The sequence below is a fragment of the Poecilia latipinna genome, unplaced genomic scaffold (assembly GCF_001443285.1).
Source record: "Poecilia latipinna isolate Pla-1442-1.1 unplaced genomic scaffold, P_latipinna-1.0 Scaffold1073, whole genome shotgun sequence".
NCBI lineage: Eukaryota > Metazoa > Chordata > Actinopteri > Cyprinodontiformes > Poeciliidae > Poecilia > Poecilia latipinna.
The window spans coordinates 69,791-87,942 of NW_015113689.1; the positions used below are offsets into that span (position 1 = coordinate 69,791).

Here is an 18,152-nt window from a genome sequence, read left to right on the forward strand (position 1 = left end):
TGCTCTTTTAAATTAAGGGCGGAAGAAAAAAAAAAAAAAAAAACGGTTACTAAGCAGGTTTTTTCGTTTTTTTTTTTTTTTTTTTTTTTGAGAACATGTCGAACTCGCGGCAGGCGGCGGGTACGTTTACTCCAGTCCTAAATCACCTGAGTGGATTCTGAACTTATTTCCAATAACCTGCATAATGCACAAGAGAAAAATTTTCCAAACACGAGTGGTTTTGTTTTACTATATTTTATTTTACTTTTTAACTCTACAGAAGTTCAGAACAGATCAGGAACAAGAAGGTAAGACACCGTTCCCTATAAGCTCTCCAGCAATTTATTACTGTCACAACACAACTTATCTCGCGACTGGAATATGACCTTTATCTGAGGTCTGCAAAATGGTGGCGACAAAGCGTCCTCACACTTACTCTGCAAGTTTTTATGGATTTTTTTTTTTTATCCGATGGCAGAAGGAGCACGAGGTGGAAGTCATGCGCGGCGATGCAAAGCGAGAGAAAATTATAACAAGTGAAACGTCAGCAGAGGCTGCATGCAAGCTGGGACTTACTGATTCTTCATGTCAACATTTCAGATTTCTCAATTTCTTTCTTCTTAGCCATTATTGGGGTATTAATTCAAAACTTTAATCAGATGAAAAAAAAATAAACAACTGAATTCAAGGTACAGAAACAACCAATCAGAGTCAGGAGGAGGCTCTTAGAGCTGTTTATAATCCTCGTCACACCATAACTATATTTCTCTGATCTTTACTAGAAAGAATCCTGACATAAAAAAAATGGTTTTCACAATAAGGAAAATAGCAAGAATTTTTTTTTTTTATTTTAATCAAGTTTTAAAAATTGTGCATATTTAAGTTGTGGTTCCTATTGCTGCATTTCTTAATAATTATTAGTATATTTTCATTTTGCGTCCCATCAAGACCACAAATGTCTGCAAAGCGCCAAACGTATTGACAAAAACCATCGGTTAAACTGCAAATAATATAATATATTATTATATTATTATAGAATAATATAATACTGAACATCTTTTCACATCAACATAATTTAGACCCATAAAAACTGATTTGGTCTGTCTGATCCAATAACATTTAAGCACACAACTGCTGTCTTGTTCTACTTATGTGGCCCTCCAGCGTCTTGAGGGCCACATAAATGGCTATGGTGGGCTGGATTTGGCCCGCAGGCCTCGAGTTTGACATGCAGTATAAGGAATGTGTGAAGTACTGATAAGCATATTTAAAATTATTACATTTATACCTAGAAACACAGTTTTTAGAGACATTTAGAGAGGCTTTATTACGTCACTAATAGGTTTAGTGTCTTCTAAAGCCTAAACACGTGAAAGGTTTAAAATAAGCAAACTTCTTGAGGCGAAGGGTTGAATTTTCAGCTCTGAATCCCTTCCCCGGCCCCCAAGCCCGGCAGTGAGTGCACATTAGACTGCTTATCATTAATGGACAGGCTTCAGGACGGCCTGCCATCTCGCTTTAGGTACCAAATGGACCAAATACAACCGCAGGGAGCAAAATGGGCCCTGGCACATCCACGAAGCAGATGTGCCCACCTGACGTTCACGACTCTAATTGTTAGTTTCGGGTCTTTGCTCAAAGTAGCGGGAGGCTATTCTGTGCACCTGTGTGGATAAATATTAGGCTGAGCAAAAAGCAGCGGAACGCCAAAATAGTTTTATGATTTCAATTCAGCTCAGGGCCGTCTCCGGCTCCCATAAGCAAAGATTTGTACTGATAATCTAAAAAACAGCCCAACAACACGGTGGGATTAAAACATGCAGTGTCTGTGGAGGTGCAATTTACCCTGAACGAAGACGCGCTTCCAGAAGATTCTGCCCACGTGCGTCCCCCCGAGGAACACCAGATTAGACAGGATGAGCATGGCCGTCGAGAAGGCGCAGAGAAGGGCGGCACAGCGCCTTCGCGTCGCCAAGGAGAAATTCTGCTCCTGGGAAATCAGTAAATAAATAAGACAGACCACGAGACGTTCTCGTTGTTAGTCCGCGAGAGACCCCCAAAAAGCTGAAACAAATGATCCATGTGACTGTAAACTGGGAGGCTCACACGGCGCCCCATCAGAGTTCAGGACTATTTTGAGGATGAGCCGACTCCCAAAGGAAGCCGGCAAAGAAATTCCCGTTAATGGGATGCAAACGGCTCACAGTGATGTCGTGCCAATTAGACGAGGCCCAATGGGTTTGTCTGCTGTCTGCGCTCTTGCAAAGCCGAACAACAGTCTGCTTTATTAAATGTAATAACACGACTTACGTTGCTAATGATTTCCTCCCTTGTAAAATAAGTGGAGAAATTTGATCTGTTGCTGCTGCTGCATGGCTGGAATTTAACGCCTTGATTAGGAAACTCACGACTACGGAGTGAAGGCGGGATGAGCCAAAGAGAGATCTGATGGCGTTTTCCACCAGAACGCCGGCCCAGTTCATCAGAGCCCAGTAGCGCAGGTAGTCCTGGCCGCCGTGCCAGAAGCAGACGAACGCAAAAGCGACACCAGTGGAAAACACTTTGGAGAGAGGACCGTGGCGGGAACCACCCAGAGGCACGTAGATGTATCTGGGAAGAAGAAGAAGAAGAAGAAGAAGAAGAAGAAGAAGAAGAAGAAGAAGAAAAAGGAAAACTAAAGGGTTTCACAATGTTACAGATGTGACAACAAATGTGAATAAAAATTAGACATGCACCAAGAAATACGCTGGCGGTGAGGAAATAAAAACACCAACATTTTTCTTATCAGTGTCAGCGAAGCTTCAGTAACTTCAATAATCTTCGGTGTGGAAGTTATTACTGTGGGAAGTTTTCTATTCTCGCCGTCAGAAAAATGACTTAACATTAATGCCAGATGAAGCAGAAAAAAAAACATTTAAAAACAAAATGACCGCTGGCTAATTGTAAGAAATCTCAAGAGTTTACAGAAATGTCTACTTACTCTTGTGAATACACACACAGACACTTGTAAACACCAATTATAGAGTCTGTGAAAAAAAAGTCTTTTTGGATAGGTATAAATATATATAATGCATGTGAATATGGTGTGTTTCTATATTTTTAGGAGTGCAAAAAATACTACCAGTGACACATCTGTTTTATAAAAGAGAAAAGGAGATGAGCTGCACTTTACGGTAAATATGGATTCCCAGTGATGCAGAATGAGGCGGCTCTGCAACTTTCGGTTGTTTTGGAGAAAATCATCGTTTCATTTTACTTTGAACATTTTGAAGCATTTGTTCAATTTCCAAACATTCCAGGAGTTAGAAAAAAATGCCGCTATTATACCTGGAATGATGAAATCTCTGCTGACAATAACAGGCTGAACGATGCGCCGAACTGTGAGGAAGCCCCGACACAGAAACTATCGTGTCATTTTCACGATTTCTTTTAATTTCATACAGTCAAATGTGGCTCTAATGTCCACTGAAAGCACAGAAGCACTCCAGGGAACAGAAATCCCTGCCAAGACGTTAACAATACAGCAGACTGTGTTAATGAATCCAAAAATAGAAAACCTGAGCTTCACACCGAAGTCTTGACACAGATTTGCCGTTCTATTGTTTTTCTTCCAATGTTTTTTTTTTTTTTTTCTTTCTTCCATGGGTAAGTTTGCCCTTAGCGGTGATAAACAAGACACGCGGTTAGATGAAAAAGCAGTATTTATGTTGTGGTATTTTATCAAACATTAAAAATTTAGTGCATAATTCATGCATAAGTCTGCACTGTATGCAGTGTAAAAATAGCAGCGCCGTGCTCCCGGGATAGCCCCACTTTATGTGCATAATGCAACACCAATCGGTGACAAACGGCTTCATATACCGGGAGCACCTCATCTGTCCGCGAGGAACTGCCAGAGCCTGAAGAGCGCGACACACTCAACAAACATCTCGCTGTGTGTGTGTGTGTGTGTGTGTGTGTGTGTGTGTGTGCGCAGCGTGCCCCCGCGCTGGAAACTAATTATCTCAGCCTCCCTGTGGCTAATCAATGTTTGTGAAAGATGAGCCAGCATTTTCTGAGCCCTAAATAGAGTGGCCAGCTCGGCCATATTGCCGGATGAAAGTCGGAGCAAAAACAGATGGAGAGCGTCAGGACCCAAGAACACCGGATACCTGAACACGCTCGGCGTCGGCTCATCATTGCCGATTTAATTGGACAGAAAGGCGCTGTAAACAGATGTTAGTTACAAATATGATCATTTTTAAGACATACAGGACCGCCCGACTAATCACCGTTATGTAACACCAATACACTTAATGTAGGAGGTTCAAATAACGTGCCGTCAGGCTTTATGGAGAGAGCCATCAGATGGGAGGAGTGCTTTGTCATTATGGCTGCAGCGTCGGTAGGAAAAAAGGACGATGAAAATGGTGATCAAGAACTGGGACAGGTACTTCCTGAATCCGCCGGACGCTGCAGCAGTTACTTTCATTGTTCAAAACGAGGATTAGGTCAACAAAATTCATTCTGCCACCGGACAAAAACACACAGAGAAATTTAAGAGCAGCTGAAAAGTGATAAAACGCAAAAAAACAAAACAAAAAAAAAACACTTCAATATGAAAGGACTAGATATCCCAGTGTTTTATCTGCAAGCGCTGCCAAATCCTCATCACCGCAGCACAGGGTGCCAAATAACTAGAACTGCCCAATGTATAAAATGGCAAAGTGCTGCTTTGAATTAAACATTTGGCCAGAACTTGTATTTTCTGTGCCATGCATTAACACTATGCATGTCGACTTCTTATATTTGGCCAGTTGGATGGTCTCCCGCTGTCCTTGGTGGTCAAACAAGATGCATATTTTGCTGCAATGATAGAAAAGAAGAGGGAAAACTCTAGACGTATGGGTTGATTGTAATTGTTGTCGTCACTGGAAAACATTTTTCTGACAGGTTTTAACTCTAAACAACCGCAAAAATAAATTACAACAAATTTCATAGGGAAGTTTTCCAGCATGCTCAACAACAAACAGTGTGTGCAATATAATAAGAGTTTTGTAGAAAAGAAAAAGTCTCTAGTATGCAGATGTTTTCAGGGCTATCCTACAATTTCCTTCCATCTGCTCTCCAGAAGAAAAACAGGATTTGAGTGACTCTGTAATAAAATAACTAAAAGCATTCGTGTGCACCCCAGTCTGGTTTAGAGTCGCTGTCTATACAGCTCTGTGAAAAAGTGTTTTTCTTGCTTCTGCTGTTTCTACAAGCCTTAAAATGGGGAACTCTGGCTTCACAAGGCTACCCAGAGAAATGTCAGCGCATGCTTAAACCAGGCCTGACCTCGTTTTAAACAAGACACGAATAGTATTTATATTGTCCGGTCGCAGGTAAAGTGGTGTGCTGCACTAGAACATGTCACCGTTGCTCTGGACTACAGCCTCGGCGAATATCATCAGACTAAACACAGAGGAAGAAGAGAACCAGACCAGTGATGTGCGGCTGCACTCGGAGGATTTGCCGTTAAAACAGTCGACGCTTCATTAATAATAGAAATATCCTTTTTTAGACCAACCGTGGGGAAATTCAGAATAAGAAGTATCAGATTATTAATAGAAGATAGCAGAAGATCAGAGGCATTCAGAATAAGAGGCTTCAGTTCACATTAGTAAATGCTGGTATAAACACTAAAAAGAAACTGAAGTTTCAGCAGTCGGTATGGTATGGTGGGTCACGTTAGTTTTTATTTCCCATGTTTATTGGTTTCAGCAACAAAGTTCAATTTCAAATTCATATTAGCTATTACCTATTTAGCCTTTTAACAACTTTTTCCATGTTGAATAATCATTCTCATAAATATCATATAATGTCTTTATCTAGTACCGTTTAGATTTGTATTAGTTTGTTTTCGGTGTGCTTCTTGGCGTTTTATTAGAAATGAGGTTCATGCTGCGAGGCCAATATTTCCCAGCTGGTGAACTGTGAAATATTATGGGGCAATGGGGCAGAAAAACCTGACCCACAAATGTCTGCTTCTCCATGTACTCTTTAAGGAGACCACAGCCTCGGCTGACTGACAGATCCGCAGGCCCTGAGAGGAGGTGACACCGCTTGGCTCTCGCAAACTAGAGGGGACGGTTTGTTTTGATGTAACCCAGAAAAGAAAGGAGGTTAGATTTTTATGCAAGTTAATCGGTGTCTTTCTATGACTTTTAGGGATTGTCATTGACCTGCACAGCTTTATTATATGTATTGTATTTGATTTTTTTTTGTTTTGTTTTAAAGGGGCGATATTCTGTAAAAATGTACTTTTTTAAGCCTTTCAACATATTAAAATGTTATTCCCTCACCTGGAGTGCGACAATTAGCAAACATCTGCTGAGCTCACCATATAAACTACTTAGTGCAATGCTCCTGAGAACGGCTGTAAACGGCATAATGAGAAGCACTGCTGAAGACGAAGAATCAGAAAGAAAAGGAGCTTCTTAAAGAGACAGAGACCCAATTTTAAGGCGTCAAATTTCTATTAAGTCATGTTTGATATGTGCCGCATTTTTACAACAACTGAAGGCAACACAGTCACTTGATTGTGCTTTAAAATGGCACTACATGCCTGGAAAATACATAATGCCGTCCCTTTAAATGAGGAAGTTTGCAGGAATTTTGACGTCTTTTGTACTAATCAACTAACAACTTGTCACATAAACACCCAGGAAAAGACAATATGATATTTCTACTGTACCATTTGTTACCAACAAATGCAGTGAATTATAACCATTTTTGTTTATATTTTGTTCTGAAAAGTTTCTGCATTTCAAGTCCTTTATGATGGCTTTTGTTCATATATGGCAAAGTAAAAGGAGCCTAAAAAAACTCTAGAGCTGTTTAAACGGATTCTCAGATGACATACTCGGTTTAGAAACAGGTAAAGTGAAGAAAAAAAAATCACAAATAACCATTTGTGATTTATTATTATTTTTTGCTCAACTTCTAACAGTTGACCTCTTAACCTACAGTACAATACAAATATTTACAAAAAAATATATTATTTGCAGGATCAAATGTCCGTCCTCTGTTGTAAATGTAATAACTCCTGAGGAGCTTTCTTTTTTTTTCAACTATACTTGATACCTGGTGGCACAGAGGCCTGAAAAGCATAATGCAATGGCAAAGAATGAGGCACTTAGCTGCCCAGGGAGACGAGGTGCCAGTGACTCATGTGGAGCTCGTCATTTAACACCTACACGCTCATCCAGCCCTCTTCAGACGACATCGGCAGAATTTTTTCGGAGCTGCATTAAAACGTCTTCAGAAGAGGAACCGTGGAGGTATTGTGTCACGGGTATCATCTCGCATCTACAGAAGGATAATTGCGCGCGATGCTATTAAGCAGGAGAAAACCCATTTCCAGTGGGCTCTGCTTAAAATGGAAACACGTATTTTTGCAATTAAAATGGAAGGGACTTTGAGGGGATGAATTAGAGCTACTCTAATAAGTTTGTTAGGCTGTAACAACGTGATAAACAGATCTTAGTGTATGTGTCAAACAGTCTAAAGAGGAAAAAAATTGCAAATAATAAACACCACTTTTGCAGGCTTTTTTCTTTTTTTTTTGCGTGTTCTGACAACCGTGCAGCGGTGGAGTCGCTGTAACGCAGAAATGTGCGCCTAACAAGCAGACCATCAACTCCCAGCAGGCTGCACCCAGCCGAGTGTGCATCATTAAAAGAAAAAGCGAGTAATAATGTCTGTTGTCCAAAGTGAAAGTGAGAAATCTACAAACTCCTCCAATTACATGCACATATTAAACAAGGCAGCCTCTCTTCACGGTGCGGGAGCAGAGAGGCGACAGTAGAAACGCTCACCGCCACATGAACACAAGAAAGCAAGCGCGCGTGGAAACACAGCATCCGGCTCTGTCGTAGTGAAACACGTGAGCACGGCAGCATGCGAAAGGCACGCTTTTTCAAAAGGTTGTTCCGCTGCCAAGCTCAGTGTCCCACAGGAAATACGCTCTTTAGAGCGCAGTGAGTAATGAGCACCAGGCAAAACTGCTGGCGATCATAAAGCAATAAAAGCAGACAGAGATATTTTGATATAGACGGCGCCTCACATCTTTAGTGAGCATTAACATGTGAATTAGTCAGTCCAGCGCTGATGACGAGTCTCTTACCTGATGAGCCATCGATACAGCCCCTCGTCAAAGTGCCTGAGCGAGAAAACAAATGGATCAGCAAGTCGAATTTAAGTCTTTTTAGGACTTTTTGTTAATTTCGCCTGGAATGAAATTTAAAACCAAAAAAACACTATAGAATGGTAGGGGGAATTTGCTGCATTACAATCAAGCATAGCAAAAACTGTGAACCCGGCTTGGTGCTTCTCACACTGCATATGGCTCTCTACAGCCTGAACCCCCACAGTGCCAAGCTTGAGTTTTTTTTGTTGTTTTTTTTTTACACCAAGACTTGTATGGATTGGAAGCAGAAGTGGCATCAGCCAACTGGAGATAAATTTGCATTTATCCAGGATAGACACTCTGCTAGCTAGCTAGCAGGGGAATATTAGCAGCTAGTTTCTAGCCACCTCAACCACCTCAAGTCATTGAATGCAATGAAAATATTTGCGTGTAACCCAAAACTTTGCCTGACAGAAAAAGTTTTAGGGTAAAAAAAAAAACTACATTAAATAACTCTACCTCGACAAAATTTAAGTCCTGTAGTTAACATATTTTCTTTTATTAAGTAGTTTTAAGGCCTTAATTTTAGACAAACGAATTTAAGATGATTTAAGGATGCGTGGACACTCTAGTAAGTAAAAATTAAAAAAACACAAAGTTAGAAACACCTGAACGCTGGGCTTCCAACGGCGTGAACCTTGTGCTGTAACCAGACTGTTGGGTGTCGAGTGGTTGTGAGTCGACGTTTTGTCATAACAACGATTAGATCCGACAGCGTCTCTAAACTGAAACTGGTTTTTCGATGGTGTCGGCCGACAGCTTTATGCATTCTATCAATGTCGCCAGCATCGACCAGCTCAGCACATAAGAGCCGGATTGGAGTGCATCAGCGTCAGCACATCGGCTCTGACTGCTGCAGAGAGGACATTTTATCATGCAAAGCCAAACGCATCCTGTCTCCACTTTATGAGCTCACAGTTAAGGAAGCATTACTCATGGTTAATTACATTCAGGAGCAACAATGCATCTGAAACGTGAGCAAACCTAAAGGCCGACTGGACTTATTGCAGTAAGCAAGTGGCCGTTGGGTAAAACTCAAGTTGAGCTGCTACATTTTGAAGCTTTCTGATAAATAAAACCAGGTCTAAATTTAGCTGCATTTGGAGAGAAGTACAATTGTCAGCTTTATAGGGGAGCTTTATAGGGGATTACAGGAAGCTTTATTTATTTATTTATTTATTCAGCCAACTTACACTCAAACAGGTTGAATTTAACAACAGAATCCTGCAAGATGAGCAGATCCTTAGATAAGCTGAACCAAATAATAAACATTGAAATCACATTAACAGGCATAAGCCAGTCTCAAGTGGTTAAATCTTCAGTGATTAGATGCTAAACACAAATAATGTCATGTCACAAAACAACATTTTCATAACACAACAGAATCCTCTATAATGTTTCCTTCATATCTAGTTGTCTTCAGTCTTTGTGTATGCAGAATAATGTACGTGTAAGAGGCACCACTTGTTGCCTCTCAATTAACTTGAGCAATTGTGACCCCTTCAGCATAAAACAGGGATGATCTGTTCTGCAGCAAGAACAAATAAAAATATTAGGTGGTATTTTTCTGGTAAGTGTTGTGGCTTAACGTTCAGTTGCTGAAGACTCACATTTATACATTTATAAATAAACACACCACTACTAATCTCTGGCTAAGCTTCTGCCATTAACTCCTGCTGGATAAATGACTGCTCTTTGTGGCAGAATTGGCAGAGAAAGTTTAAACTGGTTGTTTTTCTGGTTTTCAATCAGAATCCATATATTTTTCCTGTAGTATTCACGTAACGGCTTTCCAACACCGTTTTTGAAGATTTTAGTCATTTTCTTGTTGGAACATCGACTTGCAACCAAGTTTCAACCGTCTACTTTGGACGATGTGAAGTACAGTTGAACGAATTTTGAGGTAGACCTCCATCAATGTTTCACCCACTTGGTGCATTGCATCTGGAAGCCACTGGCAAAAAAACAGCCTCACAAAATGGAGCTTAGCAGTACTATCATGCTACCTTCAAACTAAACACTGAAATCCATACAGAATTGCAGGACTTTTTTTTAGATCTGAAATGTATTGATGTGCCAATTCCATTTCAGTATAACCAGAGAGTTATGAAAATCAAGTTCACACTGTTTCCAATGTCTTCTCCATCTTACAATAATGCTTAGGTAAATGCTAATGATGTTTAAAAGGCAAAATATGAATGTGTTTTTTAAATTCCCTCTTTAAAAATTAAAGACTTTGTAGTTTGACCAATGCTGGTGTTATTTTGTTTTTAGTTTGAAAAAAAAATAAATAATAAATTCAGAGAATCGGTCCCTGTAAAGAAACCGTTATAGTGTGAAGCACACACAGAGACACACTGCTGCTGATGCGAGGATGACCCTTTGTCCTCTTTCCAGGTAATGACTCAAGATGAGACAATTTTCTCAGGCCAGTCTGGACCTGACTCCTAACGCGGAGAGTTGCACTTAAAAGACATTTTACATCAGAGTTCCCTTTTTTTTCCCCTCCTCAAAGGTCCCGGGTTTTAGTCTGGCCTCTAACACTTAGATACCCTCGTTACTCACGTCACAACGAGCGCTCTCACCTCCACATCCCCGTGAAGCTGTGCATGATGCTGACGCAGCGCGGGAGCTTCGGCGGGACCAGGCCGTCCAAAGTGGCGAGCATGGACGGAAGCCCGAACAGCACCAGATACTTCACGTAGAAGAACTGGACGAGAGCCAGGGCCAGACCCCCTGAGGCAGACAGGAGACACGGAGCTGAAATCACTTCAAGTTCTACAGAGACAACAATGAATAGTCATCCACTTAGAGAATGCAACAGAGGAGCAACAGCAGGAGATTAATAGCAGCACTTTAACTTGGTTGAACGTGATTCACTGCTGTGATTAAACGGCTGCTAAATTATTGATTACGAATAAGTGTATCTAACATTTACAATTAACTTCTTGGTTTTGACAACTAGGAAGAAAAAGATAATTGAAAGCAAGAACCTTTATTTTAGTTAACGATTATTCTGTCAATTAACCTGACGGTTTATTGATTAATCGGATGAAAAACTTGGCAGATTCTGCAGATTTTTCACTTACGGATTTTTTAGACAAAATTAGAAATGCATTAAAAGATAAAAATAAACAAATAATGTCATCCCTTTTTAAGATAACAAATAAACATTTTGTTGTCTAAACTGCAATAACACGGCATTCCTTTAGTGTATGCTTGATCATTTGTAATAAAAGATGCATCTGCAGCTAAAAAAAATACTTTTAACATCTACATGTGAAAAGCTCAGGCCTTTCCACTTGACTTAACATCAATACAGCATCTGTCGATTATAATTTTAGATTAACCAATCAATAACTGTATGGGGAAAGGCGCTCAATAGGATTCTTTTTACAGAATTTGAACTGCGTGAAGCTAAAACTAAGAAGTTTTGAGTAGAATATATTTACAGAAAAAGGTGTTGTTTTTTTTTTTAATCTTAATGCAAAATGTGTATATTTTTGTAGAGCTTTGCCTTAATTACTGGAATCATGTGGAAGCCCTATCCACATGTTAGGGTGTTTTTCTTTTTGCAAATGGCTCTTTTTGAGTCTGTATACTCCAATGAATCGACGGCTAAACTAGTTGACGATTATTTCAATAAAACGATTCGTCATGATTAATCGTTTCAGCCCAAGCAAAAATAAAAATGTCTGAATGAAAGAGCTGATGACTGACTGCCAAAGCAAAGTCGCCCACATCAGATTAATAAAACCATGAATCACAGATAATTAGCCAATGTGTGATAGCAGTCTGGTCCAGAAGCTTCTGTAGATATAATCTCTATATTTTGTTCGACATATGTCTTCTGTGGGAGGAAAGTGTTGGATATAACGCCTCGTTTTTTTGCTGCGATGAAACACAACAGGCTCTGAGTGGAGAGGCTTACCCAAAGCCCAGGGAGGAAGCATTTCTATGTAGGTCTCATTGGAGTGGATGGAGTGCATGTACATGACGTGGATCATGTATTCTGCCAGGACCCACCACAGAATGACCCGGGCTGATCTGACCAGCACGTAGCCAAAGACAGATTCCTGCCCGCTGTTCTCGTCGGCCGGCTTCCGCATCTGGCAGCAGAGAGACAGGAAGCACATACTGAAGGTTAAACATATGAGACACATGTTGGGGTTTTCAGTGGAATGGAACGTCTTTTTTTTTTAATATATATTTCGGCATGTTCATCAACCGTTTGGTTGAACTGTTGTTTTTTATTGAGTGGTGTCAGAGTACAGAGGAGTGCACACAGATCCTTTTACATATTCTTCACAATTATGCACTTTGTGTGTTGGTCAATCACATTGACCAACAGGTGAACATATTTCTATTGATGTCTTAATGATTCTACAAAATGCAACATTTAATACTAGTTTCAAAATTGCTGACTGCAAGATGGGATTTCTTAAAAAGTGTTTTATGATGTAAAGCTCTTAAAATACCTTGTTGCTTAAATGTGCTATACAAATAAACTTGATTGATTGACTGATTCACAAAATTCATTCAAGAATGTGGCTGTAATGTGGCACAACATGAAAGAAATTCATGTAAATGATTTTGCAGAACATTGTATATATGTATTGATCTCCCAGCTCAACTAAGTTCATTTTTATTTATTGGTTTTGTTGTATTGCTGGGTATTTATTGAATCATTGATCGTGAAGAATTTCTCATACAAGTGAGTGGATGGAGTAAAATGAATGCTGTACCATGCAGTTACAGTCATACAGGTTCCTAAAGAAAACCTTTATAGTTAATCATCATTTTAATCTTTTTCAAAACGGTACCACAAAATATCACAATAAAATCCTACGTCAGTGTCGTCCACCCGTAGGTCAGGAACAAAATCCCAATAAAATGCACTGAGTGTGTGGTTGTAATGTGACGAAATGTAGAAAAAGCTCAAAAGATATGATGAAATGATTTTGCAGCATATTGTATCTAAGCAAAATGTATTTATAAAGACTACGTTTAGAGATTGCAAAAGGTGCGTGACATAAAGAGATGAGAAATGGCTCAACTGCAACCAAAATTTGTTTTAGTGTTTTTAAAACCAGAACCCCGAGCCTGTATTGCAACACCAGACGAGGCAATTTTACCCTCACCTGCTCAGCGTAGGCTTTGAAAGTGATAATGGGTCCATTGTAGAAGAAAGGATGATAGAAGGTGTATGAAAACAGCCAGAAGAGCTGCGCGACTCGACCGCACTCTAAAGGGCTCCAGCAGTGCTCCAGGCTGAAGCTGATGAATCGCAGGCCACAGACGGCAACACTGAAAAGTAGCAGGTAGTACTCCTCCTCTGTGCTGTACCAGCCTCTCTGAGTGACACAACGGTTCACATTCACATTCACAATTCACATTGTGATGAAAAGTCTTACAGTACATTTATTGTATACGCTTCTCAAAAGGAGAAGTTTAAAAGTTAGGGCATCTCTTTACAAATCTATTCTTAACCGAGGAGTTTCTTTAGATCTGTGTGGCTTTGCTTAACTTCAGTACTAAACCATTGTTTACATAATTAAATCATAAATGTTTTCACTGTAGCATGGCTTGCTAGTTCAGATATTTTTATTAGATGTGTTTCCAGCCGTAAAATATCATAAGTTGTTGAATTCAATCAATTCAGACTGCAATAAGGCTCAGAGTGAGGAAGGGTGCGCCAAAGAAATCCAACAAAACCAAAGAGAAAAGTCTTAATGGCTCAACATCTTCTTAGTATATTCTGCCCTCTTGTGGTCTTTGAGGGTATAACTCTCAGTGAAAATCAAAAACGTGGATCTGCTGTACCAGGTAAAATTTTATTAAAAAAGATTCACTAAATGTTTTAGCTTCTGATTAGGTAACTGGCGTGCATTTTTGTTTTTATCTACACTTCCACTCAGCTAAAATCATGCTAACTGTAATCATCTTGAGGTTATGTGTGGTATAAATACAATCAAAATGCCTCAAACATTAGGAAAAAGCTACAGTGTGGCTCACACAGCTCACCTGGATGTGTTGCAGTGGCTGAATGTGAATTGTGGAAAGCAGCAGAAGGTTCACGATCCACGCCAGAGGAGGTTTTCGTAGCTGGGCCACTGAGAAGGCAACAGACAGCTGTAGCAGCAGAACCCCCACACCCTTAAAGCCCAGCAAGCTGCTGGCTGCCAAGAAGTCAAACACAAAGAGCGCAAGCACCTTAAGCTGTCAAGACAAAAAATTAAAAATTAAAAATACAGCTATGTTTCAGCATACTCTATTTGCTTTAAGTGTACCGTAAGACCACCTCACCCTGGGGTGAAAAATGGCCGCCAATCTTGATAACACGCCATGACCGACTAGAGTCCACAGTAAAGACTTTTTGGCCCACTCAGTCCAGAAACTCCACTCAAAGTCAGACGGGTCCTTTATTAAAAAAAAGAAGAAGATCAACTTCATCAAACATAAGCCTCTCTCACACAGGTCTTGTATAACTGGACTAATACAGAGAGGGACTTGTGTTTTATTATTTAAAATTATAACCAGATATTTAATATTGAGGATTTTAACAGCATTCATGTCTCTTGAACGCTTTATATTTTCCTTTGTTACAGTCTCTTCAAAGCATTTTGTTTTGTAACTGCAGAGAAAATGGCTTTGCAAAGTAATCTACTGATACGGATGGTCAGAATACATTGCCAAGCAACTTAGATTGTAATTAGTAAAGAAAATGAAACTAATCTTTTCAATGCGCTTTACAAATTATGTGCTACCTTGTGTTTGTCTATGAGATCAAATTAAGGTTTGTGATTAAAGACAGAAAAATAAATCTAATTAAGAAGTATTCTTTTTCACAACCCCTTCGAATCAAGCACTCTGCATGGAGTAGTGGTGTTTTAAAATCTCACATCTTAACTTACCCTTTTGAAGCCATTAAAAAGGCCATTTTCCAACTGGAACTCTCTCTGTAAACCAGCTTCATGCTCTGAGGTACAAATCAAAAGAGAGCAGTGACATTTTTCTTATTCTTATTTCAATGAATCCAGTGTAATAGTTGCTGTCTACTTCACCTTTGGAGAACTTGTGCAGCTGGTAAAAAGAGTACAAATGAGAGCCAAAAGAGAGCAGCCAGTACACAAAAATCTCAGGCCACGGCAGCGGTGACAGCCGGGATGGCATCGGGCAACGTCACTCTGCTGTAACGCCTCTGAAATGGAGGGAGTCAGATGCACAGATTTAGTGCGATTTATCCAAAATATTTCTTTACAACACAGCAACTGCCAGTTCAGTGAGGGTTAACCTAATAGGCTAGAGGATAGGCTCAGTTTAGTAGTTTTTGAAGCAATAATTGTTTTAAGCTCAAAAACATCTCAGAACGCCTGGTCAGGTTTAATCCATGTAGACTTAACCTGACCATTGCCTTCCTGCACAGTTCAGAAAGCTGTCTGGATCAGAACCAAACCGGTAAAAGCAGCATTTAGTTTCTTTGCTCCTCAAACTCCCTAAAAACCAAGGATGTGCAGAACCTGCTGGTTCCTTTAAATCAAAACTGAAAACATTGCTTTTTAAGATAGTTTCCTCAATGTCAAAATTATTTTAGCAGCCCATTTTTATTCATTTAAAAATGCATCTTTCAGTTTTTCATTTGATGCTCTTTTGTCTTTAATGTGATTTATTAACTTCTGATTATTTTACTGTAAAGCATTGCGAATAACTTTCTGAGTGAAATGAGCAGTACATGTCTTGCATGTCGTTTTAGAAGCTAAAACCTAATTATTCATTAAAATATTGAAGAAAAATACGAATTTTGTAATCAAAATGACAAATTATTTTTTTTATATATTAACTGGTGTTCGTAAACTTGCTTTCTGTATCTTTAGAACAAATCTAGAAATAAATACAGAATTAAAGTATCAACTTCAGTCTACAAAGATTTTTGAATTGTGACTATTTGTGAATATGAGTTGTAAAAAAAACTAAAACACTAAAAATTCCTTTATGAATAATAATACATCCTTTTCAAATATGAAAAGGATTTTAAAAGAACTAAACATTTTTAATTTAGTTCATTTATCTAGTGTTCATCTAGATAAATCTAGATGTTTTACACTACTAGATAATTTAACCAGTTAAACTAGCAGAATGCTTAATGTAAAAGCGTCCTACTTACCGTAAATCTTTTAAAAAATCTTCCACAAAGGCTTTAATATCTCCAGCATTCCGAACTGGGAGGTTTGGTTCGGGGTATTTTGCTGTTATTTTATGTTGTGAAAAATATTTGTGATAAACCTGAATGTTTGTATGACAATTTGCGTTGTTTTCGCATTGCTAACTGAACCCGGAAGTCTCCATAAACTAATTTAGCTGTTCACTCCGTGAGCTGCAGGCAGACTGAGTTATGAAGTTACCGTATTAACTACTGCTGGACACTGATAAAATGTAGACTGCTCTGTTTTAAAGTGGTTCCACAACATCAACTCTGAGCAGCAGCGCGCGTTCTTCTTTTTTTCTTATTGTCGGATTGTAATCAACTTCACAGAGGCACACCGCCCCCTGCTGTACAATCTCATGGCCTGCAACTACTAATTGATGTGTTCATTTGACATTATGTAAAAATAAGAATTTTCTATTTATAATCCTGATTCCTCTTTATCCCCTTCTGTTTCTAAAATTCCTTTTAGACTCCATTCTGTATTTTATTTACTTTTTTCCTCATTCGTTGTTGTTGTATTTTTCCATTACACTAAACATTAATTTAAGTAGCTATTTATGACCAACTCTCAATCTTGTTGTTACATCTTCCCCAGTGTTTCCTTTCTCCATAAATATGTTCTTTGTAAATGTTTGCCGTTAGTTTTCTTCTTTTCTTACCTCCATTGCATATTGTCTTGTTTACATTTCTTTGTTCTTAATCATTGATTTGCCCTCCCCTTTTCCAGTGGGATGAGCTGTTATTTCCTTCTCCAAAGCTCTTTTAGCAAGAACATGTCTCATTTCCAACTGATTGGCATATGGATTTCATTTAATAGATGTTTCCTACATTTCTCTTACAAGGAGTTTTGTTATTACCCATCTTGCCATACATAGTGTTTCCCACAGTGTATCATAAGCCTGGCGGCCCGTCATGCTTTACTAGCCCCGCCGCCAGGCTAAGCGTTGCTCGTTTATGTTTCTAGGAAAAAATAAAAAATAAAAAATAAATTTAAAAATCGTTTTTCTTTTTTTTTGTTTGTTTGTTTGTTTTTAAGCCAGGCTGCAAGCGTCTCTTTTGCTCTTAGCATTTCACTAGCAGAGCAGATTTATCCTAAATGATAGGTTTATAATAGGTTTATAGTTTATGCATTTAAACCCGACAGCGCGCGGACCAATCACACAGCTGGCGCCTCTGCGCTTTGCCTCGCGCGCTGCCGCTGCTTTACCTCAGCGGGATCGCGCGCGCCTCCTTTCAGTCAAACTGAACACAGGCTGACCTGTATGGATATTTACATCAACTTACTGTGCAGAATTATGATCCTTTGGAGAACTCTAGGTAAGAGTTTAAAACCCGCCGCGTTAGCTCCGGTTGCGCAGCTCAATGTGAACCGCAGGAATAACTTGTAGCGAATTCAGAGACGCGTTGTGGAGCGGTGAGAATGATTTATCTTTGTGAACGAACAATTATATGCGGTGTTTACATCTCAACACGCTGCCCAGCGTGTGGCTCTGTGTCTGTCTTCCCTGTAAAGTTCATGTCTGGTCCCGGTTGGCCGGAGCGTTTGTAGATAACGAGCAGCGCTAACCTGATCATGCAGGTTCAGCCCGGTGAGGAGCTTTAACGCTCTCCTCGGAGTCACGCATCACGCTGATGTTATATTATTTTATTATTATTTTTAGTATTATTATTCCGGTTACATGATGCATCAAACCATATCAAATGCGTTGTCTACTTAGACTTAATGTGCGCGGCCGCACGGAGATCTGAGAAACTCGT

At 39.5% G+C, this 18,152-nt stretch overlaps 1 protein-coding gene across 6 annotated transcripts in view; it reads right to left on the minus strand.

The window, feature by feature from the left end:
- Positions 1–16,701, minus strand: part of hhat (hedgehog acyltransferase) — a 22,752-nt gene extending 6,051 nt beyond the window's left edge. Inside the window, exons 1-11 of one of the 6 annotated variants that reach the window (XM_015051906.1) lie at positions 16,353–16,701; positions 15,253–15,389; positions 15,103–15,167; positions 14,495–14,608; positions 14,213–14,407; positions 13,330–13,542; positions 12,120–12,297; positions 10,774–10,966; positions 8,126–8,161; positions 2,388–2,589; positions 1,825–1,969 (exon numbers count right to left, since the gene is read on the minus strand). In XM_015051906.1, coding sequence (XP_014907392.1) covers positions 1,825–1,969; positions 2,388–2,589; positions 8,126–8,161; positions 10,774–10,966; positions 12,120–12,297; positions 13,330–13,542; positions 14,213–14,407; positions 14,495–14,608; positions 15,103–15,167; positions 15,253–15,361 — 1,450 coding nt within the window. In that variant the 5' untranslated portion in view covers positions 15,362–15,389; positions 16,353–16,701. Of the gene's footprint in view, positions 1–1,824; positions 1,970–2,387; positions 2,590–7,054; positions 7,309–8,125; positions 8,162–10,773; positions 10,967–12,119; positions 12,298–13,329; positions 13,543–14,212; positions 14,408–14,494; positions 14,609–15,102; positions 15,168–15,252; positions 15,390–16,352 lie in introns of those variants that run through there. The other 5 variants (XM_015051907.1, XM_015051909.1, XM_015051908.1 and 2 more) reach the window with 5 other exon arrangements.
- Positions 16,702–18,152: the final 1,451 nt, after the last annotated feature.